Genomic DNA, 27,920 nt, shown 5'->3' on the forward strand with positions numbered 1-27,920 from the left:
ATGCATCAACCCATTAATTCCACCTTCTTTGTGCTCTAATCTGCCAAGTTGCAAGGCACAAGAAAGTACCGATTGTTTCAAAATCTTCCATCACTTTGAGGCTTCTTCCTCTTTCTGTCACTTCCTCTCAATTGTTCTCCATGTTTAAGCCAGAAAATATTCAGAATCTTTTAGAATTGTAGTTGAAATTCTACTCTGTCCAGCACAAAGTATAGAAAGCTTCTAAAAATGGCACCCAGTAAACCACCCCTCCTGATATTGAGGCATTTGTCTAGTCCCCTCATATTGAACTAAGCATGGCTGGCCCTGCAACTTGCTTTAAGTTATGGAAAGAGGCCAGAAGTGACATTATGCCAGGTTTTAACCTAAGCTTGAAAAAGGCCTGACAGCTTTTAATTTTATATTCTTGGAAGTCAGCCATCATGCTTAGAGGTCTGACTACCTTAATGGAAAGAGAGGCCATGGGAAAAGTCATGGAAGATGAAACTCTAAATGGAGATAAAGAGACTATGTGAACCAACACACCAGACATATGAATGAAGAAACCATCTTGGACCTTCGAGTCCACCTAGTCTAGCCCCCAGAGAACCCCAGCCCCAGCTGCTGTATGACTGCAGTCACATACAAGAGACTGTAAGCAAGACCAGCAGAAGACTGCCTGGCTAAGCCGAGTCAACACAAAGAACTGTGAGAAATTATAATACATTACTTTCAGCCATTAAATTTGGGAGTGGTTTGTTTCATAGCAGTTGATAACAAAAACAGCATACTGTATGGTGACTGTCAAAGGCAGGGTTTCCCCTGGCTGCCTTTTGTTAATCAACATTGGGAGCACAAACAGGGAGTTGGTACTTGGTGATTTAATAAAGACTCAGACTCTCAGAAGAAAATTGACTTCCCTGGGAATGAGGAAGCTGTCTTTCCCATAACGTATGTTTGTTGCTACATACAAGGTAAAAAACTTCATCACACCATGCATCAGTTTCATTTTATTAGGTAGATGGTGGACAGATATTCTCCTTATCAAAATACACTTCAGGAACACAGACATTTCATCAATGAAGTAGATGGAGGGATAAACGCATACAGAGGTTCCGACCTTGATATGACCTCGTTTGTACTAGTTATGTAAGATACTCACTGAATATCTGCTTAGGGAGTTGGAACTTGAGAAGCAATCTGCCCAGTGGATAAACTAAACTCCAGTATAGGCCAGGCACAGTGGCTCACACCTGTAATCCCAGGGAGGCCAAGGTGGGCGGATTACCTGAGATCGGGAGTTGGAGATCAGCCTGACCAACATGGAGAAACCCCATCTCTACTAAAAATACAAAATTAGCTTGACATGGTGGCACATGCCTGTAATCCTAGCTACTCGGGAGGCTGAGGCAGGAGAATTGCTTGAACCCGGGAGGCGGAGGTTGTGGTGAGCCAAGATTGCGCCATTGCACTCCAGCCTGGGCAACGAGAGTGAAACTCCATCTCAAAAATAAATAAATAATAAACTCCAGCATAGCAGTGTTCAAAATAATTGGTGTATTAGTTTCGAAACATACCCATATCCTTGGTTCCCTGGAGTGTACACCTGACTGTGCAAATTACTGGTACTATGAACTGTACATCTCCAAAGCCAGTTTTAACTCGTGTAGTTTCCTGCTCATAAGAGAAAAAGTATCTTGCAGCAACAGCAATTCAGTGAGTAAAGAGAAAAAAGTTTGAAAGAGTCTTTTGAATTTTATGTGTTGATACCTATATAAATATATATGCACGGGAAAAAAAGACAGAATGCACATACTCCAAAATGTTAACCATAATTATTCTGACTAGATGGAGACTGATGACTTGTTTTCTCATTTTTCCATGTTTGCATTGTTCTAAAGAAATAAACATGCATTACTTGTTTTTTGTTTTTTTTTTTTTTTTTTTTTTGGAGACAGGGTCTTGCTCTGGTACCCAGGCTGGAATGCAGCAGTGCGTTCGTGGCTCATTGCAGCCTAGACCTCCTGGGATCAAATAATCTTCCCACCTCGGCCTCCTGAGTAGCTGGGACGACAAGCATGCACCACCATGCCCAGTTAATTGTAAAATTTTTTGTAGAGGGGGCAGTCTCACTATGTTGACAAGGCTGGTCTCAAACTCCTGGCCTCAAGCAGTCCTCCTGCCTCAGCCTCCCCAAATGCTGGGATTACAGGCGTGAGTCATTGTGATTGGCCAAAATACATTACTTTTATAAGAAGAAGAAAAAAGGTGGGAGTAGGGTGTGGGAGTAAGGAAAGAACGCTTGCTTTTCTCCCATGCCACTGAATCTGTTTTATTTCCAAATTGAATTTGCAAATCTTTCCATTTTGTATTTATTTGAGTGGAGCCTGGAGAATTTTACCACATCTTTAAGTGTAGTTGTTGTAAGGTTCTAAAGATCCTTTCTCTTTCAGTTTACTGCTATATTTGCAAAGTTTAACTCAGCAGAACATGAGTTACCAAAGACAAAATATTATGAATAGAGATTAAGAACTGCAGCCTCTCAATAATATGCAAAGTGGCCCAAACATAACATTGCTTTGTGGGGAAAATAAAATACAGAAAAACATTATGCCTAGAGCTATGTCTTCAAGGCCAGTTCTCAAATATTAATAATAGGAGTAGAATATCAGATAATTTTCATTTCCATCTTTGTATTTTTCTGTATTATTCAAATCTTTACAGAAAGCATTTTTAGAATTAAGGGATAAAAACAATTAAACTATTTCCACTTTGAAGAAACAAAAAATAGACTACAATGAATGGAAGAGCAGAGCATCCTCATAAACAGACCTTACAGACAATCTATAATATTCTTGGAGGCTGGAAAATAAAAAAGGGAAATGAGGTTTGCCAACATAATTGTCTTCTGACACTTTCTATTCCAGGGACTCTCATGCCCTTTGAGTAATATGAGAATTTAAAAAAACCTTAGAAATATTCTGGCCCGGAGATGGGAAGTAAATTTCACTTTGATTGCCAATTCTGATGCATTGGTAGTGACTGCCTACAATGCTTTGGTGAAAAGTATTCAGAAACAGCTTCCCAATTTGGTAGAAAGAGTTCAATGATTGATTAACAATGTCTGCCAAGGGCGCAGAATTATGAGAGTGGTGGCGCATATCAGGTATGTTTCTTCCTTGATATAGTCCAAACTCCTACTTTTACATTTGAGGAAACTGAGGAGTGAAGTGGTTAGTAATGACCACAGAGGTAATTACTGGCAGAACCAGAAACAGAATAGCATTTCCTGACTTGTGGTATTATGTTCTTTGCATACAACGAATTGATTTGTTTTTTGTTTTTTTTTTTTTGGTTGCTTTTTTGTTGTTTTTTGATACAGAGTCTCGCTCTGTTGCCCAGGCTGCAGTGTACTGGTATGACCTCGGCTCACTGCCACTTCCGCCTCCCAGGTTCAAGCGACACTCCTGCCTCAGCCCCTGAGTAGCTGGGATTACAGGCATGTGACACTATGCCCAGCTAATTTTTGTATTTTTAGTGAGATGGGGTTTCACCATGTTGGCCAGGCTGGTCTCGAACTCCTGACCTCAGGTGACCCACCTGCCTCAGCCTCCCAAAGTGTTGGGATTACAGGCGTGAGCCATGGCACCCGGCCAACTTGGACTTTTAAAGGCAAATCTAGTACTGGGCCAGACCTAAAGGATAAGGCATAAATTTTGTTGACATGTTAGCACATTATTTTTGGAGGGGATTAATAATCCAGCTTAATGATAATAATTATTGTATATATTTTATAAACACTCCCTACAAATCAGGGAGATGCGATTAGGCCCAATATTACAAATCAGAGGTGACAAAACGATTAAGTGACTGGCTCAAAGCTCAAGGAAATGACTATCTGACAATGGCCCAGGTTTCATCTACTCTAGGTCAGGTCTCTGTAGAGTCTCTTGACTTGTGCTGTATTTACTGAGAGTACTCACAGCAAAACTCCCTAAAGATTACATTTTTTCATATTCTATTTAATTAATTCCCCGAGGACAAAATGATGAAGTATTTTTCACTAGAGAGAAAACTTGCAAACAAATAGGAGAACAGGATTTCTACATTTAAGAACTTCAGTGTGAAGTGTAGGGAGAAAGTAAATGAGCTGTTTGCAACTTCAGTCTCTCTACCTACCGGCAGGTTTTTAATTTTTCTTTTTTAATGAAAAGGTCTAAGAGCAAGAATCAAAATGTCCTGAGAAGACTATAAGGTATTAAAACCCTTTTGCTTCTTCCAATAAATTAAATTCCTCTAACTGTATGATTCTAAAAAGCCTAACATGCAGATAACTTTAATGTCAGTTTAGAGCTATCCCTCCTGTAAGATTCAGTTAACTTGTTCATCACGTTTTCTTTCTCCTGATGAAAGATGGAATATTTCAGTCTTTGGAGTTCATAAACTGTCAAAACTTTGTAATGGTGAATGTGTGAATTCACTTGCCTTTTTCCCTGCTAACAGTTCTTGCGTGCTTACTATGCATAATAACCCGAAATTTTAGATTCTTGATTTCTCTACAACATATTAGGGATATGGAAAGCAATAACAACACAACAAAAACAACAAGTATTTATTGTGTGCTAAATATGGCCCATGTACTTTATATGGGTTATATCATTTAATCCTCTCAGAAAACCCAAGACATAGGTCCTTTACTGTCCCACTTTAGAAGTGAGGAAACTGAGACCTGGAGAGGCAAGATAATTTTATCTATGGTCAAGCGGTTAGTAAGTAGCTGAACAAGTCACTGACTTTAAAGTTCTTAAGCATGAAGATATGCTGCGTCCCATGCGTAGTTCAAAAAATCATAAGGGTTCATTAGGGAATTTGGGTAGAAATGTTTTCTGAAATGATTCACCAAAAACGATCCAAGCAATTTATGTTTCATTTTAAAAACAACAGTTGAATACTTAGTGAGGGAGTTTGAGGGAAGACTCTGTTGAGTTAAACATGGATTCTACCCTGAAGGTCCTTATAATCCAGTAATAAAACATCACACTTGCCCAGAGCCAGGAAGTAGCTGATGATGCAAAAGAGGCAGACAGTTGATGTAGCCAACCTGATAGCTGAGGTCAGGGGTTTCTCTTTTCATTTTCTGCAAAATCCACATAATATTTTAAAAATAGCTTTAATGAGGTCTAATTGATACCAAATAAATTACATATATATAAAGTACACAATTTGATAAGTACACACACACAATTGTAGTTACAATTTGCATTTTCCTGATGACTAAAGATGTTGACTATCTTGTCATGGCACCGTGGTTTTAATACACAATGTAATATTTTCTATACATTGACTGAGAGGAAGGTATATACTCCTAAAATATGCTTTATTGTTAGAAACTTTGCTGATTACATAATCAAAGAGGAGTTATGGTGAAACAATATTATTAACTATTGATAAAATGACACAAAAATTCCAGAAAATATAAATATGCAACTTAACACAAACTTGAGTTCTTACAAAAGGAAACTATAAAATACCAAGCTTTTACTTTCAACTGGTGCCTCAGAATTTTCTCTACTACCACGCGCTGGTGGACCTACTCATGTTTTCTGAACTACATTGAGATGCAACAACTATTACCTGTTTATTTCTTTTTCTTGACTGTTCTTCCCTTAAATTCCTAGATGACACCATTAACAATTTAAATCAAATTGGTTAAAGCATCTATTATCTATCCTAATAAGGTCACTGTAATTTTTTTATTTTTTATTTTTAAAAAGTTCTAAATACTGATTAGATGTTTTGTGACAAAACAGATTCATAAGCTAGAGGGAGATTTTTTTGTGCACTATATATGGAGACATTTCTTGCTAAAGTTTGCCCAATCTAGCCTCCTGGGAAAGTAAGTGCTATATTAGCAGGAAATACATCTTTTCAACTGCCCACTCCGGTTGGAAGATTAGATAATACCAACACTTGCTCTCCTTATAATCAATTCAATTTAATTTAAGAACACTGTTGTGTACTGTGTGAAGTGCCTCAGGTAAAACTTGAGTTTATTGAGCATTATGTACAAAGCTCTCCTTCCAAACACTTTATATGTGTTTTTACTGATACTAGCAATAACCATTTTACAGGTGATAAAGCTGAGTTCAATCTGATTCAGTAACTTGGCCAAGATTCCATGGAAGAGCTCATGTGAAATTCTAGATTTGGCTGTTTCAAAACCTTTGCTCTTTTCACTGGGCCAGGCCCCAAGATACCTCCCAATGCTTTGTGAATAATTAAACATTGTGGGGATCGTGATCTATGTGATAGTATTTGCCATAGACCTCATTTAATTGTATGACATTATTTGCAGGGTGAAGTATAATTTTATGCAACTGGGATATCATAAAGCTGTATAAACTGTGCCGTAATTTTCATGTTGGAATTCAATTTAAGATTTCCATGTATTTGTTTTTGCTTTCTTGATTAAGGCTTACTAACCCTCTGCTCTTGATCCAAATCTGTAAATACATAAAACAGAAAATACGAGGGCTCCTAGAAACCTCTATCTGATTGCTAGTGGCTCACTGGAAGAATATCACTCTAAGATTTTGTAGTCTGATTCTGTAGTCTGAGGTCTTCAAAGCTGACAATCAGCACCAGATTCTATCAGATTATCATATTCAACTCAAGTTATCTCTTTTACTACAGATCACCTTCATAATTTCAAAAATGTGTACCCTGCTCTGAGCGAGCTATGCATTGATCATTCACTACGAGTGAATGCCTTGTTTTCCAGAAGGCTTATGTAGAAAGAGTGTGTTAGGAGAAGGGTCACACCAATGTGGCTAGAAGAAGAAAGATCAAGTATCTTTTAAAAACATAATAATATAATATAAAAATATTATGGTATCTTTAAAGATATAATAGACAACATGGATAGTCAAAAGATGTATAGGAAAGCAGTTCAAATGAACAAAAGATAAGGCTGTAGGAAGGTTTGATGATAAAGGGTAAAGAAATACAATCGAAATAGCAGTAACTTCACTTATATGTTTATCATTTTAATGTACAATATTGTAATGACAGAAACTAACAGTTACCCAGTATCATTTCATGGTCTTATGGACCTCAGAAACACATTGTGTTTACTGTCATAGGATACTTTTCTCTAAGAAATTATCTGTGAAGCAGCTGAGGTTTTAACAAATGACAATCATGTAATTAATAGAAATTACAATTTCTCTAGCCTACATTTCTACAAATCCTGCTGTTTACTATTGTGTAGAGAATATAAGTGCGAGACAGGCAGACCTGAGTTTAGATACTAGCTGTGAGAGTCTGAGAAAGTAATTCAGCATGACTGACAAAAGTTTCCTAGTCTGTAAAATGAGGGTTGTTGTGAGGCTAACTGGCATAATGTATTTAAAGTTATTAATGAAGATGAAGAGCAGTCAGATCCTCTGAAATAATCATCTGAAAGCAAAAAATGACTATGTGAACAACATTGATGGAAGAATAGACGACTGCCAACCTACAAATATAAAATATTTAGTTCTTTTTATAAATGCATGATATTTGACATAATGAAGAGTTCTGGTCTGAACTTGAGAAACCTAGAGATTCTTTGATATAAAAATAAAAGAATTGGCTTAGACTTAAATTCAAGAGCCGGAGATGGTGCTATTCATCTTATCTCTGTTACTTTTTACTTGACCTGCTATGTGGAGATACTTGGTAAATGTTCCTTAATTGAATGAACAATTGCATGACTAAACTTTCTAAGGTTTGTTCCAACATCAACAGACTGCTTTTATAAGACGACGGACGGGAAAGAGTGTTGCATAAACACTGTTTTGTTGCATTAGGGCACATGTATTAAAATATCAACTGCTGGTTTGGCAAGAGACCTCGGTATTTATGTTGAAATGGGAAGGCTGTATATTTCATTTTGTATATATTTTTGTTAATAAATATTTATAACATTCATTTTCTACTCATCAAGGAATTTTCTGAGGCAAAGGAACAAGATTGTGAGGAGGTCTCAGTAATGTGAGGCTCGCTTTATTGCACTAGTGAACTAGCAGGCTCCATCTAGAATATATTTTTAAAAATTTTTAATATTAGCAGTGGAAAATAAAGAATAATTCTTTGTGTTCTTTGGGACTCTTCATGTTTGTAACTTAGGAGCCCTTACTGGCTGAATTCTGTAGTACTACTGCCAAGAATTTGCAGACTACACGAGCATTTTCATTTACTGAAATGCTAATGTCTTAATTTAAAATCTACCATAATACTTAATTTAGTAGAGTTAATGGCCTCTACCATTCACTTTTAAAATGCCAACCTAATTCAGAACTATTTTCTAACTTCTTATTTTACATATGACTGAACTCCCGTAGGATTGGGTGAAGTCTCTTGAGAGCAGCTCACTGTGGGCCTGCGGCAAGAGATCAACATTTATCTCAGCTGCTTATATGTGGTCTAAGTGGATTTGGCAGTGCCAGAACAACGTGACTGCCAGGACCCAGGAACTAATGCTTTCCTTGCCTAATAAATAATTTTTTGAAGTCTCCTATCTGTTTCTCAATGACTAAATCCCGTAAGGTATGTAACAGACTATTCATGTTGGTTTTCTCTGAGTGGCAGGTTTAAGGGTAGGAGAACGTTACTTCTTACCTTACATATTTCCGTATTGTTTGATTTTTTAATAAGCACTTTTTATATATTTAATATTTAATCCTCATGATTTCAATATGTAAAAAATATAAAAAGTAAAAAGTTAATCTCCCTACTCTATCTTCCATTCACTAAATCTCCTCACTTTTCCCCAGAAACATATGTATAAGCAAATATATACTCTCTATATAAATACTATTGTATTATATATACTGTAATATATACTATCTATATATACTCATATGTATATATAAGCAAATACTCTATACTAAATACTATCATATTATATATACTATAATATATACTCTATATAAATATACTCATATGTGTATATATATATAAGCAAATATATACTCTATTTTTCTCATTTTTCAAAGAAAAGTTAGCAAACAGTGCATATGGTTCTACATCTTGTGTCTTTCATTAAAAATGTCTTGGAGGTTTGTACTGTTTATCAATATACTATGTGGTACATCTTCATTCTCTATGTATTTCTTTCTTTCTTTCTTTTTTTTTTTTTTTTTTTGAGACGGAGTCTCACTGTGTCACCAGGGCTGGACTACAGTGGCGCAATCTCTGCTCACTATAACATCTGCCTCCTGGGTTCAAGCGATTCTCCTGCCTCAGTCTCCTGAGTAGCTGGGATTACCGTGCCTACCAGCACGCCCAGCTAATTTTTTGTACTTTTAGTAGAGACAGGGTTTCATCATGTTGGCCAGGCTGGTCTCCATCTCCTGACCTCATGATTCGCCAACGCGGCCTCCCAAAGTGCTGGGATTACAGGCATGAGCCGCTGCGCCTCTATGTATTTCTTTCTAAAGCTGCATAATATTCAATTACATGGATGCATCATGATTTATTTAACTAGTTTCATACTGATGAATACTGGATTGTTTCTAATCTTGCTTTTACAAGTAATGCTGCAATAAGTTACTTTGACCTAGGTCACTTTTTAATGATTTTTTTTTTTTTTTTTTTTTGAGACACAGTTTCACTCTGTCACCCAGGCTGGAGTGCAGTGGTGCGATCTCGACTCACCACAACCTCCACCTCCCGGTTCAAGTGATTCTCATGCCTCAGCCTTCTGAGTAGCTCCGACTACAGGCACTATAGCGCCACCACGCCTGGCTAATTTTTGTATTATTAGTAGAAATGGGGTTTCACCATGTTGGCCGGGCTGGTCTCGAATTCCTAATCTCAGGTGATCTGCCCACACTGGACTCCCAAAATGCTGGGATTACAGGTGTGATCCACCGTGGCTGGCCATTTTTTAAATGATTTTTAAAATTTTATTTTAATTGACAAATGATAATTGTATATATTGATGGGGTACAATGTGATGTTATGATATATATATACACACACACACATTGTGAAATGATTAAATAAATTTGATTATTAATAATAGGTCATTTTATGTGTCAAGTATATTCACAGGATAAAGTCATTGAAAAGTGCCTCTTGGGTCAAGGATATGTGCACTTATTAGACTGAGAGATCTTGCCAAATTATGGAGTTGTACCGATGTATAATACCATAAGTTAGATTGTCAAACTTTTAGATTTTTGAAAATGTGACAAACATATTCATATTACTGCCCATTTTTCTATTGGGTTGTTGATTTTTAAAATCTTATTTATTTCTAGTAGTGTTTTGTATATAAGGGATATTAGTACTTTGTGATATGAGTTGAAAATACTTTTCCCAGTTTGTCATTTGTCTTTTAACTTTGATTATGGTGATTTTGTTTCTTTGCCACACAGACATTTTTTATTTTTACATAATTGAATTTATCAATTTTTAATGGCTTATATATTTTAAGTCACATTTACAAGGACCTTTCAAGGTTATAATGGCATTTTCTCATATTTTCCTCTAGTAATTTTAATTTGGTTTTTCACATTTAAATATATGATGTCTTTGTAATTTAGTGTATAGTATAAAGTAGAGATCCGGTTTTATTCCAGATGGCTACCTAGTTACAGCCTGCCTAGAACTAGGCTAACTTGTTACAACTAGTTCAATACCATATATTGAATAGTCAGTCTCTCTTTTCCCTAGTGATTTGCAATATCACCTTCATCGTATAAAAAATTCCCGCGTGTATCTGGATTTATGTCAGAACATTTTCATCTGTTCTGTTGATCTGTGTGTCCATTTATGGACCAGTCCCACACTGTTTTAACTACTGAGGCTTTATAATGTGTTTTAATATCAGGTAGGGCTAACCATTCCACATTCTCCCTCACACATATACATTTGAGAACTCTCTTGTCAAATTTGAAAGGGGAAAAAATGGTACTTTTTATTGGAATTGTGTTAAAATGTTAAATTAACTTAGGGAGATATGACATTTTAACAATTTTTAGTTTTCCTACCCAGGTATGTCTTTCTATTTATTCTAAGCTTGTTTGGGTTCCTTGGTTTTATTTTAAAGTTCTTTACATATAGGACATGCCCATTTCTTGTTAAATTTGTTCCTAAGTATTTTATTTTTTCTATTGCTACTTTAAATAAGGTCCTTCATCCTTATATCCTCCAGTAGGTTATTATTTGCACATATAAGATTGATTGGTTTCTTTGTATTAATTTTCCACCTTTATACTTTACTGAATTGTCTTATTGTTTATAATAATTTTTCAGTTGAGTCTCTTGGGTTTGAAATCAGAGTCACATCATCTAGAAACAGTGAAAATATTTTTCTTACATTCCTATTTTTATACTTGAAGTTTTTATAAAGCCAAGTCATGATGGCTAGTACCTTCAGTAAAATTTTACATAGTAATTATGATAGTGAGCACCCCGTCTATTCCTATCTTTATTGAGGCTACCTCTAGCCTTTCCCCATCAAGCAGAATGCCAGCTAGATGTGTTGTATCATGTTAAAGAAGTATGAATCTGTTTCTATTTTATTGAGTGCTTTTTACCAGGTTGTTGAAACCATGAGCATTTTAATAAACATCAACAAGAATAAAGCTACTCTTCTGATCTTTCTGTCTTCCCACCATCTGATCTCTTATTGTTGTTTCCCACTAGCTGACCCCAATCAGAATCCAGAAGGGAAAGAAGTCCATAAGGGGTCAGCTTCCCAGAGGATAGAGCAGGACAGAGAAGGGTAGAGAGTAGATCTGGACGTGTAGACAGGGTATAACTATAGGCTATATATGGAAACTAATAGCAGACAACAAAATAGCCTCTGTCTTTATTACTTGAAAACAAAACATTATGGGTGGTAAAGGCAATTTTCCTAAAGCTGGTAGCATTACCTTTGTTCATTAAAAAAGCGAAAGAAAAGTCTTAGGTATTTATTTATTTATTTATTTATTTATTTATTTATTTATTTATTTATTTTTGAGACACAGTCTCACTCTGTCACCCGGGCTGGAGTACAGTGGTACGACCTTGGCTCACTGCAACCTCTACTTCCCGGGTTCAGTCAATTCTCGTGCCTCAGCCTCCCAAGTAGCTAGGACTACAGATGCGTACCACCACATCTGGCTAATTTTTTTATTTTTTGGCAGAGATGGTGTTTCACCATGTTGGCCAGGCTGGTCTTGAACTCCTGGCCTCAAGTGATTCTGCCCACCTTGGCCTCCCAAAGTGCTGGGATTACAGATGTGAGCCACCATGCATGGTCAGTGTTAGGTATTTATATATGGAAAGCTACTTGTACGAACCTTTGCTAGATCTAATATATTGCATTTCCTGGTCTTAAACTCACATTCAGGATTGAGCTTCTTGAATGTAATTTCCCTATATCTACTACCTTATTTTTAAAATCTCGCACTCCTTCCTCAGACCTAAAAATAGTGTTCCACTGTGGTGGATATTAGGTCAATTGTCAGCACCAGAACTAGACACTTTACGTTCTTGGAAGGATCTGGCAGAACACACCCACTTTACTGGCACCTTGGCCAGTCTCCGGGCATGTTCCATTCAGGCCTGCCTTGGATGCCCGCAGGCATCAGCAGGGTTGGCTGTGGGGGCAGCAATTTCACTTGACTATATCATGCAATGCCCTCCCTGAAGGGGTGGTTGCCTTCTGCCAGAATTTGGAAACTTCCAAACTCCACAGCAATCCTGCCCCTCTACTGCACAGGCTGCATATTTAGGAGCCATCACAGGTCACAGATAGAATTGCCAGGTAAAATACAGGATGCCCCGTTAAATTTGAATTTCAGATAAGAAATAATTTTTGGTATATGTATATCCCAAATATTGCATGGAGCATATTTGTACCAAAAAATTATTTGTTGTTTATGTGAAATTCAAATCCAACTGGGCATCCTGTATTTTTCTTTGTTAAAAAGAAAAAAAGAGCTCATCACAGAGCTCTTCCGAAAATAATCCTCCACTATGCTTCCTGCCACTACCTGCCCTCCCAGCACCACAGTTCCTCCATAAGAACTACATTTATTAAAGTGTTAAGATAGCCTCGGCAGGATATTAACTATAAAGATCAAAGTTCAGATTCACTTCTGAGGGCTGCACCTCTAACTTTAACCCCCATCATCAGGGATTCGTTTACCAGATCAGTAAATGTGTTATTTGGGCACTAAGGCCATTTTAGTGATGGTTGAGAGCAAGCGTGGGCCGTGGGAAGTTTAGATGCTCGTAGATGTGTGTAGAGGTAGGGATGGAAGTGGAGGTGGGTTTGGGGGTATGTTAAAACAATGCATGCAGGAAAGAGAATATTGAAGAGAACTTGCACTAACAATTTTGTCTGGCTGGGATTCTTGTGTTATTCCTTCCTTGTCTCCTGATTTCCTTCTTTTTTTTTTTTTTTTTAAGACAGAGTCTCGCTCTGTCGCCCAGGCTGGAGTGTGGTGGCGTGATCTCAGCTCACTGCAACCTCCGACTCCCTGGTTCAAGTTATTCTCCTGCCTCAGCCTCCCAAGTAGCTGGGATTACAGGCATGCACCACCATGCCCAGCTAATTTTTGTATTTTTAGTAGAGACAGGGTTTCACCACGTTGGCCAGGATGGTCTCAATCTCCTGACCTCGTGATCCGCCCACCTCGGCCTCCCCAAGTGCTGGGATTACAGGCGTGAGCCACCACGCCCAGCCTCCTTCCCTTCTTTAGTTTACACACATAGGCCCCAGGTATAGGGCGTGAGCTAGAGCTGGATCCCAGCTGAACGGAAAGCAGGAGGCGCTATATTAGAAACAACTGCCAAGCAACCAAGGACTGAGGACAAAATAGCCTGGGAGGAGAAGTAAAACGAGGAAAAAGTTTAAAATTAGGTGCCTGACATTTAAGGGAAAAAGTCCAAAGTTAATCAAGGATGACCACTTATTGCAAGATTCAAAACCTCTAAATGACAAAACTTCTAAAAAAGGAAATGATGATAGCACGGGGAACCCTGCTGATCCATCTCCCTGCCCAAATACTTCTCCATTCCCAACCTCTGTGCAGCCATGTGCAGCAGAGACAAACAGCAGCAGCACTCCACCCACAGGCTTTGAGAACCACGGAGCTGTGACTGACACAGTGGTCCTATCTCTATGAAGTACATAAACCAACCACAGCCTTATTTTCTGAGACCATCTCTATGAAACCAGCTTCCCTAAATGCTGTGGCCCAAGAGGCTAACACTTTGGTCAGTCATAGGGCAATATGGCTGCTCCCGCGTGGCACCCAAGTCCATGCTTAGAGACTGAAGGCGACCCAGCCTTGGTAAACCAGGTTAGTGGTCATTTCCCCACTTGGCATTTTTGAGCTGTACCAAGCAGCCTGGGGATTCTTACCACAAGGGCGCACTCAAACCTGACTTGTCCAGACAAGTGGAAGAGTTTTGGGCTCCCAATTAAGCACGGTGGTCAGTCTGTTCCAGTTTGTCTGGGACTTTCCAGGTTTGAACACTGAAAGTTCTACAGCCAGGAAATTCCTCAGTCCCAGGCAAACTGGGATGGTTGGTCACCCTGAAGTCAAGACACCTAGGCTTTGGCACCTAAACATCAGTTTCCTCATCTGTAAAATGCTGGGACTGGCCAGTACAGCTTCTAATGTTACTGCCACTTCTAATGGTCCATGATTCACTCTCATGCACCTGACCTTACCCATCTGTAGCCCAAGGCCCAAACAAACTTCACTTGATCCAAGATCGAGTTCATGTAACCTGATAAGCTAATCATTAGTGTGTTAACAGGAGAGGATTATAGGGTTCACAGTTGAATTTTAACAATGGCTTGGGTGGAAGGCATGTGGGTAGCTGAGTCGTTCTAATGGTGGGAAGCTCAGCTGGGGAGATGGAGTGTATGGTTGTGTGCCATCTGAGAGAAAGATATTTTTAGGCAGGCAGGTTTTGAGGCAGCCAGCCTGAAAGAGCTGGTTTGATGAGCTGCTTTTAGCTGCGCAGCAGGAACAGGCCACAGGCAGGGCAGTCTTGTCTGACTTGAGCCAACTTTCACACTATGACCTGAATAAAATCAGCAGTTGAAGCCACAGACTGGAGAAGAAAGGACATAATTTACTAATTACTGATAAATATATGTATATATTTATATATATATATAAATAAAATAGTGCATTTTCTTTGAGCCTGGGTCTGTCATCTGTAATACAGATATGTAGCTATGATCCTGGGTAGTTAAGAGTTCAAACTCTGGGGTCATCACCTACCAACTCTGTGATATTGGGCAAGTTGTAGGTTGAATAATATGCATTTGCTGATATTTAACCTTTTTGATCTACACAAACAGGAATTCCATGTAGTTCAACCTAATAGCTTACTCTCCCTTTTCCTTGGTTTCCTCATGTGTGAAACGCAGATAGCCACCAAACTTTTCAGGACACTGTGAGGACCAAATGAGAGGGACACATAAGGTGGTCAGAACAGTCCCAGCCCCACAGTCCATGTCAGTGATGTCAGCCACCACCATCCTACTGGTGAAGAGGCATACAGGGCCATTAGACTCCATCAGCTGAACCTAGGGTAGCCCAGACTCTTCCTGTCTTCCTGAGACATGGAACATGGATGAACCAAAGTGAATTGGTCACTTTAGCTGAACTGTAGAACTTCATTCTAATACCAGGGTGAGGAAAGGGGAGTAGGTTCATACCATAGGTTTTTCAGGTCATTCCAAGACTGAATGTTTTTCTTCCCGATACAATCAGGTCCTAAGTATAGCAAAGAGCTTTTTATGATGGGGTTTTGCTCTAACACCATGGAGCCCTTTCTTTAGCCTTACATCTGTCTGTAGCGACCACACATGGCTATCTTCTTCAACTTAACTATATACACACACATACGCATACATTGTGAAGCACATACAGAATACATGAGACAGCCTCATCATTATCAGAATACAAAAAAGTTACACTGAATTTCTTCTCTCGATAATTAACAGGAAGCAATTAAAAAAGAGGAAACAAAACATATGCTGTGGTATTATCATTATAATTAAATCACATTTATTAACTGAAGCAAATTCACTTGAGCTTTTTATAGGATTCTAGGAAATAGGTTCCTTACATATAATGAGGAAGTGCATCTTTAGGTCTTTTCATATTTTTCTTCCCTGTAACCGTTCTATGTTTGGTCTTTTCTCTTCAGGTTCATTCCCTTGACGCTAACAGAGAACACTGTAATTCTAAATTAAAATGAAAGCTGGGGAACCATGGATTCCAAGGCCAGCACCTCCCCACTGTGTGGATCCCACAGATATGATGTCAGAAATCTAAAAAGAAAGAAAAGAAAAAAAATCTTGAACCTGGCTTGGTTTAAACTCTCTTTAAGCAGCCCTCTTTCATTCAAATGTGAGAAAGTTCAGCTTTCAACATGTATTAACAAAAGATGTTTACAACAGTATACCTGGTTGTGCCTAATAATGGCTTTGCTCTTTGAATTAATTTTTTCCTGGTAACAAAGGCCGAGCTTTTGAACTTCTGGGTAAGGCTAGGCTGGGCATTTTTGCTTGGCTTGGCTCTCTTAAATGGTTAGAAAAGGGTTGGTCTGGCACCTGGTATTTTGCTGCCAGTAATTACACTACAGTTGTTACTATGCATTACCGAAACTTCATTTTTTGACCAAAAGCCAACAGTATTCTTCAAACAAACATCTTTTGAAAGCCGAATGTGCTTTGAAATGATTTTAAAATCCATTTAATGAATAGGATTCTATTGAATTTCACAAATATAAGTCAGAATTTTTTTTTTTTTTGATGCTTCATATTTTATTTCCCTCTGCCCTCCCGTCCCACCCCTGGTGATGGTTGTACCCGTTTGAGCATTTCTGAGCACATGACGAGTCAGAATTTTTTTAAACGACGTTTTGCTTTAGTATGGTGTCTCTCTAGTACAAGCCGTGTGTGGCCTTTCCACTTAAGCCGTCTTAATGTTTCCTTTCCTTTCATCAGTGTACCGTGACAAGCCCCTTCTGTTTCCACCCCCAGGGAACAGATTTACTCTAGGGCGTGTGTTGATAACTGAGGCAGGATGAGACAGTGTTGATAACTGAGGTAGGTGAGACTTAAACAGCCAGAGAAAGGAATAATCTTTTCCACATTTAGAAGGCTAGTAATCTATGGCCAGCCTCTCACAGCTGTGGGGCTTCTGAGCCCAGATCCTAATTCTTTTTTTTTTAATTGGATTAACTAGCTCATGATCACCCAATTTTTAACTGAAAGCTTGATCACCAAGACTGCAGGATCAAGACATGGGGATTGAGGTGGGTGGGTCGGGATGGTACATTTAAAGACCAATCAGGCAGGAGAGGCCCTCACCTGCGAGTTCCCAAATATATTGTAAGAACTCCCATCAATGCTTCGTCCCCTCACTGTTAGTTTCAGAACAATGACATACAGATGCTCACCTCACAAGGATCTGATAAAGTTAAATGTGATACACATGCGATCAAGAAATTTTTAAAAATTTTCTTAGTATTCCCCTACCCCTTCCTCCCTGCCTCCATGTCTTGGACAGCAAGCCCTTGTCCTATTGCCTCAAGGTAGGGAAATAATGTGACAAGATAAACAGCAAAACAACAACACAACTTCTGTAAGTTGTGTTTTGTGTTATAAAAAAATCTCAGAGGACTAGAGAGGATTTGGAATAAAGCCAAAGTATTTGGAAGAAAATGGTTTGAGGAGAGAGGGGCCTCCCTGGAAGACTAGAAACACATCCCTCCACCAGTGGGAAGAAGGATGGATGAAAAGTGAGAGGGCAAAGGCCTGAGTAGGGTAGGTCCCTTCCTACTTCTCTACCTCTGTGTCTTAGGGAGGCAGCAAGCTGGAGAGAAGAATGACTGTATGTTGTAAGCCTATAGAACTTCCTAGACCCTGGAGTGGCCCCAAAATAGCAGGGAGATGCTGGGCACAAATGGGCCATGCAAACAGGAAGGAGGCACAGGTGCAGCAGTATTGGTAAAGGAAGGCCAGAAGGAACTGTGCACATCTGGGTTGGTGCCTCCTCAAACAGCTGACATGAGGAACAAATGGATTTCCCAATACCTTGGCACAACCTAACCACCCTCCCCTCCACCAAGCCCTCATCCCACCCCAAATGTAAACATATCTTTAAAGGTAGAGAAATACCAAAATGATGAAATTCATTGCTGACACCTTCCAACATAGAGTGGAGGCTTAAAATATAAATTAGGTAGATTAATAAAAGAATAAAGATATATTTCTTGCATACCTGAGTTTGTACACTGAGAGCTAGGCATGCAGTTTGAGCCTCTGGGGAAGACAATGTGGCAAGGGAGAGAGACCAGTAACCTCAGAGTGAAAGAAGAAAAGTGCTGTCACTTAGCAGTGTAAACTAAAAATAAATCCCAAGGCCCCCTCTGACTAAATGGACCCCCTTGTGGCCAAAAGGACCCCAGAAAAAAAATTTAAGTCTAGTTCCCAGCTATGATGGGAGGTCAGACATGTCTAATGATACTCCCCCTCTCTTCTATGGTTTAGACACAACAACTAAGCAGCATTAATGTTCCAGTAGAGATCACATGACTCACAGAACAGATTCTTTGTGGCAATAAGACACCAAATTATAAACAGGACCTAAGGCTATGCCAGGTGAGGGGAAGTCATATACTCCTACACCTAAGGAAGAAACTGTGCTCTAACTGCCACAAGGATTTTCTTTTTCTCTAGCAGCTAAACAAGCACTGGCCTCAAGATAAGCAATATTTAAACAATTACAAATCATCCTGCTCATAGACTGCCCAACTGAACCCCCGTTCCACCAGCCATAACTACATCTTTCATTGGATGAGAGACTAATTTTAATAACTTTTTCCTGATAAGACCACCAACCATGGACTGATTCTGACTAGTTTACAGAGATTGTGTACTTGTGAGCTTTTGTGTCCTAAAACGACCTTTTGATGTGTAGGGCCTAACTGTAATACATTGAAATGTTAAGTCTCTATCCCAAAGTGAACATGGGTCATGTGTTACATGCATGTTTGTTCGATACGCATGTGTCAGGACCACCTTCATTAATATTCACAGCTCCTCCTGTAACCTGTTGAATATTATATTTGGTCAACCTGTTCAGCATAAAGCTCCATCCCAACCCCTCTGTCTTCAAAGCGCTTGTCTCTGGGCTTCTGCTGAAAGCTGTGCTTCCCAGCCTGTGGGATAGCCACCTTGAAGGTTATAACCCTTTATAAGAAATCAAGTCTCTCTTTCTTTGTCTAAATTTATAAATTGTGTGTGTTTTTTTTTTTTTTTTTTTTTTTTTTTTTGAGACGGAGTCTCGCTCTGTCGCCCAGGCTGGAGTGCAGTGGCCGGATCTCGGCTCACTGCAAGCTCCGCCTCCCGGGTTCACGCCATTCTCCGGCCTCAGCCTCCTAAGTAGCTGGGACTACAGGCGCCCGCCACCTCGCCCGGCTAGTTTTTTGTATTTTTTTAGTAGAGACGGGGTTTCACCGGGTTAGCCAGGATGGTCTCGATCTCCTGACCTCGTGATCCGCCCGTCTCGGCCTCCCAAAGTGCTGGGATTACAGGCATGAGCCACCGCGCCCGGCGCAGTGTGGTCTTATACACACTCTCTTCTCCTTCTCTGGCACTCTTGAGGCCAAATGCTGAAGATGATGGCATTTCAAGATGAAAGGAGCCTGAACCTCCAAGTCACCACTTAGAGATGTTGCCAGAGAGCCCCTGCACTGGCTTATGATGCCTAATATAAACATCTATTTGGGGGTTAATTGCAGCCTGTGTAGCCTATCCTAACATTGTGCTATAATAAAAAGGTAATAATAGAATATGTTATTATGACAGAATATATACATTCATGTATGTATCCATATAAATATATATGAGATGTCTTGAGGCATAAAGGAGTGGCTCAGTCAATACCTTTCCTTCCATATTATGAAGAATGTAAAAGTTCAATATGTGCTGTTCTTGGGGAAATATGTCACAGGCACAAATTGTGATGACATTCAAGTCTATGTCTGGCTTGCTCAGTGGAAGCACAGTTACATAGAAAGCTGGGGGAAATCTTCCACTTGGAGTTGACAGACACCCAGGCCCTCTGCTCTATTTCATCAAAGCTGCTGAGGTTTTACTTTGCATGATCTGCTGCACCAGTTTCAGCTGGGAGACAGCCTTCATCTTCCTTATCTTAAACTCTCCATGGACATTCAGCATTCTAACAGGAAGAACCCAGGAGATGCTCTTGGATCCAGGCAATAAGAGAATGTAAACATGATGAGCTTGCCATAAAGCACAGCTTAAGACAAGTCCCCGAGCTTCTCATTTCCAACCAGATTATCACCCCAAGCCTCTGGAGAGGACTAAATCCATCTACACTGGGACTTTAGTAAAGCACTTAACTCACATATCCAAGTCAAGTTCTGATGGTTAAAAAATGGTGTTCTAGGCTGAGTGCAGTGGCTTATGCCTATAATCCCAGCACTTTGGGAGGTCAAGGCTGGAGAACTGCTTGAGCCCAGGAGTTTGAGACCAGCCTGGAAAACCTAGTGAGACCCTATCTCTACACAAATCAAAAAAAAAAAAAAGCTGGGCATAGTGCAGTGTGCCTGTAGTCCCAGCCAATCAGGAGGCTGAGCCCAAGATGTTAGCACTACAGTGAGCTATGATCACACCACCGCACTCTAGCCTGGACAATGAAGCAAGACCTTATCTCAAAAAAAAAAAAAAAAAAAAGTTCTAAAACTGGAGGCACAATTAAATCTGCATAAACCGATATAGTTATCCTAAACTCGGATCAGTTTGAGACCAAAGCCACCTCCACCATTCCTGAGTGTTGAGAATTCCACCCTGCACTCCCTGCCACTCTGACCAGCCCTCAGTCCCTCCTTCTCCCCCTACAACACTCAGCTCTCTTCCCTGCCATCAGGCCTGTTGTAGGTTGAATTTTGTCCCCTCAGTGAGATATGTTGAAGTCCTAGCCCTTAGTACCTTAGAATATGAGCTTATTGGGGGAAATAGTGTCGTTGTAGATGCAATTAATTAAGATGAGGTCATACAAGAGTAGAGTGGGCCCTTAATCCAACAAGACTAATGTCCATGTGAAGAAGGCCATGTAAAGATGCAAAGAGACAGCAAGAACATCATGTGAAGATGGAGACAGAGATGTGAGTGATGCATCTACAAGACAAGGAATACCAGAAATTGCCACCATCAGAAGCTGGCAAAGAGGCATGAAACAGATTCTTCTTTGGAGACTGCAGAAGAAACCAACCACGCCAATCCCTTAGTCTTGGGCTTCTAGCTTCCAGAACTGTGAGAGTATACGTTTCTGTTGTTTGAAGCCGCCCAGTGGTACATTTTTATGGCAGCCTAGGAAGGGCTGCAGAAGGCTGGACAGCCCCTTCTGAGCCTGGGCTCCATGGGGAGACATTTAGCAAAGGCTTCGACCAGCCTGCTGGTTTCATCATCCCTGCCCCATGAGCCAGTCTTGCCAATCCCAACTCTGAATAGGACACACCATCTAATTTCCTTGCTCCTGGACCTAGGCTGTCAAGGTAATAGCAAAATTAGATGAATTGATTATGTTGCAAAGTCATTGTCTCCAATCATAACTTGCCCCTCTCTGAGCCTGAGCAATCTTTCATCACATTGAATAAGTATCACAGAGATTCTCAACTAGTGGGGAGAGAAGGGCTCATGGTTTGAAATAAAAACTTTGCCTCATTGCTTTACTTCATTTAAAATTTATTTTGAATTTCTACAAACATCAGAGGACAGAAAATTTTTCTTTTTTGCAGAGTAGTGTAAAGGTGGATCGGTATTTCCCTTTGCTTGAAATTAGCACAAACGTGCATACGTGGTGGAGTTGAGGTTCAAATGAATAAAGCAACCTGCCTCCAGAGTCCACACTTCTAACCACCAATATACAAGACACTCTTATGGTTTACTAGCTTGGAAGCTCCTGAATGACAAAAACCCTTCCCTTGTATGTTCCCTCTTTGCATCTTCCCAACTCCCTAATACCATTCATCGCACTTTAAAGACATTCAGTAAAAAGAGGCACAGACGGCCGGGTGCGGTGGCTCACGTCTGTAATCCTAGCACTTTGGGAGGCCAAGGCGGGCAGATCACGAGGTCAGGAGATGGAGACTATCCTGGCTAACACGGTGAAACTCCGTCTCTATTAAAAATACAAAACATTAGCCGGGCTTGGTGGCGGGCGCCTGTAGTCTCAGCTACTCGGGAGGCTGAGGCAGGAGAATGGCGTGAACCCGGGAGGCGGAGCTTGCAATAAGCCGATATCGCGCCACTGCACTCCAGCCTGGGCGACAGAGCGAGACTCCGTCTCAAAAACAGGCACAGACTTGGGCAGAGTTTCCTTTTCTCTCAGCAGTAGGTGGATAAATTCATGAATTAGTGACTAATATATGGTATTTGATGCAAATACTGCAGTTCCATTTCCTCACTGCTCCCTTTCCCCCCTTTTTCTCGTTTGTTCCTTTTTTTGCCCTCATCTTGTAGAGAAGGAAGGGCACAGGGGCCTCTTTCTACGCTAAGGAAATCTCAGAGTTATCCCAGGTCCATAGAGACTTCCTGAGTAGCACTCAAGCTGCAGTCCTCCTCAGCTGGCAACTGCTCTATAGTTTGCAACCTCAGGTCATTCCAAAGAACGAACCTCTTGAAATAAACACAGAGAAATGGGGCCTTTTATTATCTCCAGATGGGATTGTGCGGCCTTGGACGCTGTTGAAATAATTCTTCTGTGCCTGGATCAAACTTTTGTTATCTTCCAAAAGGAAAGAAAGACAGGAGTGGTAAATTGTGTTAACTAGAAAGCCAACTCGGGTTAAATTCTGCTGGTAGGTCCCCTTCCCCCACTAAAACCCAGGTTTTAAAATTTGCTTTTTATTGATTTTTGCATCCCTTTTCCCCTTTTACAATCAGATATTAAGCTGGGTTGGAACACACACACACACACACACACGGACAAAATTGTAAAACCGTTGTTTTTGTGTTGTTATCCAAGATTCAGATGTTGTTTTTTTAAAATGGGGATGAAATATGAAAGTGGAAATACATGTGTTTTAGGGTATTACTAGAAAAGAAAGTATGATAAAGCGTGTCTGTAGTACTTTTATTTTCACTCTGTTAGTAGTGGTGAGCTGAGCAGTTTCTACATACATGGAGTCCAATAAACATCCATTGAACAAACACCATAAATACAATTTTGGGCTATAAACAATAGAAAACATAATTTTAAAATTGATGGTGCCACCTATTGGTGATGATACAAAGTATAAAATGATCACTTACATAATAAGTTATTTCATGTTTTCCAATCATGTTACTTATTCCCACGGAGATTCTGTGAAGAGCTAGAAGGTAAGCTTGGTTCATGCAGACATGAGGCACTAATGTTTTCAACTGGGTTGCTCTCCACTGGATGCTTATTAAATGCTCAGCACTTTGGAGTATACCAGAGAAGTAAAGACATGGCCCCTGCCTTTAAGGAGAATTGTATCCAGTTGGTAAGAGACCTACCTACCAATATAACAAAATAATAAATATCCTTGGGAGGATGAGGCCGGGAGGATCCCTTGACGCCAGGAGTTCAAGGCTGCAGTGCACTATGATCGCGCCTAGGCATGGACACTGAACTCCAACCTGGGCAACATAATAAGACCTTGTCTCTACAAAATAAAGAAATAAAACAAAATAATAAATAGCTGACATTAAAATGTATAATCTTCCTTCTATATATATGGCTATATTTTATATAGTATACGGTAATCATCCTTTCTAAATCCTCAGCGCAGTGTCAGGACTCAGGACATGTTACCCCAAAGTATGGTACCTCACTTGGCTGAGTACTTTACTTACTTATTTATTTTATTTATTTATTTATTTATTTATTTATTTATTTATTGAGAGAGAGTCTCACTCTGTCACCCAGGTTGGAGTGCAGTAGTGCGATCTCAGCTCACTGCAACCTCTGCCTCCTGAGTTCAAGCAATTCTCCTGCCTCAGCCTCCCAAGTAGCTGAGATTACAGGCACCCACCACCATGCCTGGCTAATTTTTGTGTTTTAGTAGACGGGGTTTCACCGTGTTGGTAAGGCTGGTTTCAAACTTCTGATCTCAATTGGTCTGCCCGCCTCAGCCTCCCAAAGTACTGGGGTTACAGGTGTGAGACACTACGGTCGGCCCTTGGCGTAGTACTTTAAACTGAAGGACACTGGAAGGACCTCAGAAGTCAGTGTTCTCTGACCTTCTGCTCTCCTGTCACTTGCCCCCTTTTCTCCTCTAAAGCAAGGAGAGAAATCCTCTTCCCTATGGCAGGTCCTAGAAGCTAGGACCCCTCTTCTGCAAAGCAAGTCATAAAACCTCCAGGTCACTCTCTCCGTTTTATCCTGAAGACTCTCATTCCAGAGGAGTCCTACCCATACTCAGGAGGAAGGAATGCTACATGAAGAGACCCAGAAGAACCTAAACAGAAAGGCAGGCCTTGCTGGGTTTCTTCCTCAGCCTATTACAGTAAGATCATACTCTTGTCCAATCACATTTCTACATGGCTGTCCATTCTTCATCAAGTCTCAGCATAAAAACAGTTTTCCTTGCATCTTTGGATATTCATTTCTTTTTTGGGGGAGTGTGGGGGAGCTATTCATTTCTAAAGGCTCCCATATCATGTAAAACTTTGGTTAAATAAATTTGTTATGCTTTTATCTTGTTAATCTGTCTTTTGTTACAGGAGTGTCAACTGTGACACTTATGATGGATGAAGAAAGGTACTACACCTTTCTGCTCCTATAGCAGGAAAAAGTCTGTTTTGCTCACCACTTACCCTAGGCCTAGTACACCACAGTTCCTGGCACTTAGTAGGCAATTGATAGAATAGTTGAATTAAGTTGGGTCTCATTATTAAATTATTAAATAGTTATTTAATATTAAATAGTTATTTAATAATTTAATAATAGTTAAATAGTTAAATTATTAAATAGTTATAATAAACATTATTAAATAGTTGAATTAAGTTAGGTTAGATATATGTGGCTTATAGAATATTTTATTTTATTTTATTTTATTTTATTTTATTTTATTTTAGAGACAGAGTCTCATTCTGTTGCCCAGGCTGGAGTGCAGTGGCACGATCTTGGCTCACTGCAACCTCTACCTCCCAGGTTCAAGCGATTCTCCTGCCTCAGCCTCCCTAGTAGCTGGGACTACAGGTGTGTGCCACCACCCCCAGCTAATTTTTGGTATTTTCAGTAGAGACAGGGTTTCACTGTGTTAGCCAGGATGGTCTCGATCTCTGGACCTCGTGATCAACCTGCCTCAGCCTCCCAAAGTGCTGGGATTACAGGCATGATTACAGGCACCTGCCACCCACCCCAGCGCCTGGCCAGAATTTTTATTTTTTATTTATTTATTTTTTTGAGATGGAGTCTCATTCTGTTGCCCAGGCTAGAGTGCAGTGGCAGGATCTTGGCTCACTGCAACCTCCACCTCCCAGGTTCAAGTGATTCTCCTGCCTCACCCTACCTAGTAGCTGGGACTACAGGCACACAGGCACACACCACCACGCTCGGCTAATTTTTGTATTTTTAGTAGAGACAGGGTTTCACCAGGTTGGCCAAGATGGTCTTGATCTCTTGACCTCATGATCCACCCACCTCAGCCTCCCAAAGCGCTGGGTACAGGCGTGAGCCACCACGCCTGGCTGCCAGAATATTTTAAATCAAGACTGGCAAAACAGATCAGAAAATATGTGTAAACACGGGAAGCAGGGTTTGAATTGGGTCCTAGAAAATTCCTCAAGGGATTTATAACCTAATACAGATGAAGCCATCAGTGCAGGGAAGCCTCTTGTAGCCTTAAATTTGGTTAGAACTTGAGATTTTTGTGGTTTGCTGTGCCAACCCACACTTTTTCCTTAGGCAAGTACTGGGTTTTTGCTCAAAGTCTAAAAGCAAAGGAAGAGAAAAAAGCAGATGGTGGGTAGTTATAAAACTATAAACATATTTTACTCCTGCAAGTCTTACAGACAGGAGTAATTCTGGGAGTATGAAAGTAGCTTAGAAAGATTTTTGCTTCCTCTCACCCTCCAACCTAATTATGTGCTGCAAAGTATTCCTATAATACTCGGCAATATAAGGCTGGGCACAGTGTCTCCTACTTGTAATCCCAGCACTTTGGAAGACTGAGGCATGTGGATCACTTGAGGTCAGGAGTTCGAGACTATGGCCCACATGGTGAAACCCCATCTTTACTAAAATACAAAAAGTAGCCAGGTGTGGTGGTGCACACCTGTAGTCCCAACTGCTCAGGAGGCTGAGGCAGGAGAACCACTTGAAACCGGAGGCAAAGGTTACAGTGAGCTGAGATTGCGCCACTGCACTCCAGCCTGGGCAACAGAGCGAGACTCTGTCTCAAAAACAGCAACAACAACAACAACCACAACAACTTGGCAATATGTATCAAGAGTCTTAAAAATGGTCATATCTTTTGATCCAATACTTTTCCTTCTAAGAAAATATGTTAAGAAAATAACCAGAAATGTGAACAGAGGCTTTTTAGAACACAGGGGAAAAAAACCTCTGTACTCAGTATGAAAAGTTGTTTTCAACAATTTTAATTAAGTAATTTTGCTCTAGATATAAGACAATTCTTATGTAATATTTAAAACTATGGCACAAAATTGTGCATATATAGATTACCGCTGAATAGAGGGATTACAGGTTGTTTTGATTTTACTGTATTGTAAGAAAAAATGTTAAAGCCTTTGAAATTTAGTGGGTGTCCTGGTTAGTTCATTCATTCATTTCTGCTTTCATTGTCTTTGACTAGTCTTTGATTAGACTATTTTACAACTCTGAAGAGAAAGAGGTTAAGATGTAGAAAATTGGCATTAATACAAATGTTTCCTGTTATAACTGCAAATGATCTCTGTTCATGTCAATGCAAATAAATTTTGTCTGGCAGGTAATATAGATCTCTGTAAATCAAATCCATTTGAACCAGCTATAACACCTTACTGGTTTTCTCATTAATTAATGAGTTAAATAAAACCTTTGACGTGCTCATTTTATATTTATATGACAGTCATAATGTTTCCTTATTTTGAAAACTGTTTTTTAACACTATATAGTTTCTGTTTTCTAGATTTCCTATCATAAGGATGTACAAGTAATTTAGTAAACTTTATAAGGATAAAAATATGCATGCAGAAAAGTGGGTAAGTTTACAGTTCAATGAATTTTCACAAAATCAACACCTATGTAACCTATGTGAGTATGATCAAGGAAAAGAACAATATTACCACCCCAAAGTTGCTCTTGTGCCTTACTCTTGGTCACTACTATCTCCACCATCCCAACAGGTAAACACCATCCTGACTAGGGCCAACATCACTGATTTATTTTGTCTAATTTTCAGTTTTATATAAGTGGAATCATATAATGTGTTCTCATTTGTGCCTGGCTTACTTTGCTCACAATTATGTTTGTGAGATTCATACATGTGACTGCACAAAGTTGTAGTTCCTTCATTGTTCTTGTTGTGTAATGTCTGTTGTATGAATAGGTCACAATTTTTCCATTCTTCTGTTGATGAACATTCAGATTGTTTCTAGTTCAGGGCTATTCTGAATAGTGCACCTATGACAATTTTTGTATGTATATTTAGGTGAAAATATGAATATATATCTGCTGATTATAGCATGTATTAATTTAAAATCAGAAAAAAATAAAGTGCATAAAAATTGTTTCTCTAAGTTTCTACAAATCTTTCTGTAAATATGAAATACTTTTAATTAACAAACTCTTGGATTTCTTCATGGTTCAATCTTGGTAAGTTGTATGTGTCTAATAATGTATCTGATTCTTCTAGGTTTTCCA

At 39.6% G+C, this 27,920-nt stretch overlaps 2 protein-coding genes across 2 annotated transcripts in view; both read right to left on the minus strand.

Annotated features, from left to right (window-relative positions):
* NFE2L2 (NFE2 like bZIP transcription factor 2) overlaps positions 1 to 27,920 on the minus strand; it is a 152,108-nt gene that overhangs the window by 38,138 nt on the left and 86,050 nt on the right. The window lies entirely within an intron of this gene.
* On the minus strand, positions 16,855 to 18,255 carry LOC140712580 (putative uncharacterized protein FLJ44553). The gene has a single exon (XM_073019838.1). The coding sequence runs from the start codon at positions 18,210 to 18,212 to the stop codon at positions 17,670 to 17,672; it is 543 nt and encodes a 180-aa protein (XP_072875939.1). The 5' UTR covers positions 18,213 to 18,255; the 3' UTR covers positions 16,855 to 17,669.

The sequence above is a fragment of the Chlorocebus sabaeus genome, chromosome 10 (assembly GCF_047675955.1).
Source record: "Chlorocebus sabaeus isolate Y175 chromosome 10, mChlSab1.0.hap1, whole genome shotgun sequence".
Classification (NCBI taxonomy): Eukaryota; Metazoa; Chordata; class Mammalia; order Primates; family Cercopithecidae; genus Chlorocebus; species Chlorocebus sabaeus.

Bases quoted from the DNA above. Each gene is read 5' to 3' on its own strand.
- LOC140712580 (XM_073019838.1), bottom strand. From the start codon at position 18,212: ATGTTGGAAGGTGTCAGCAATGAATTTCATCATTTTGGTATTTCTCTA.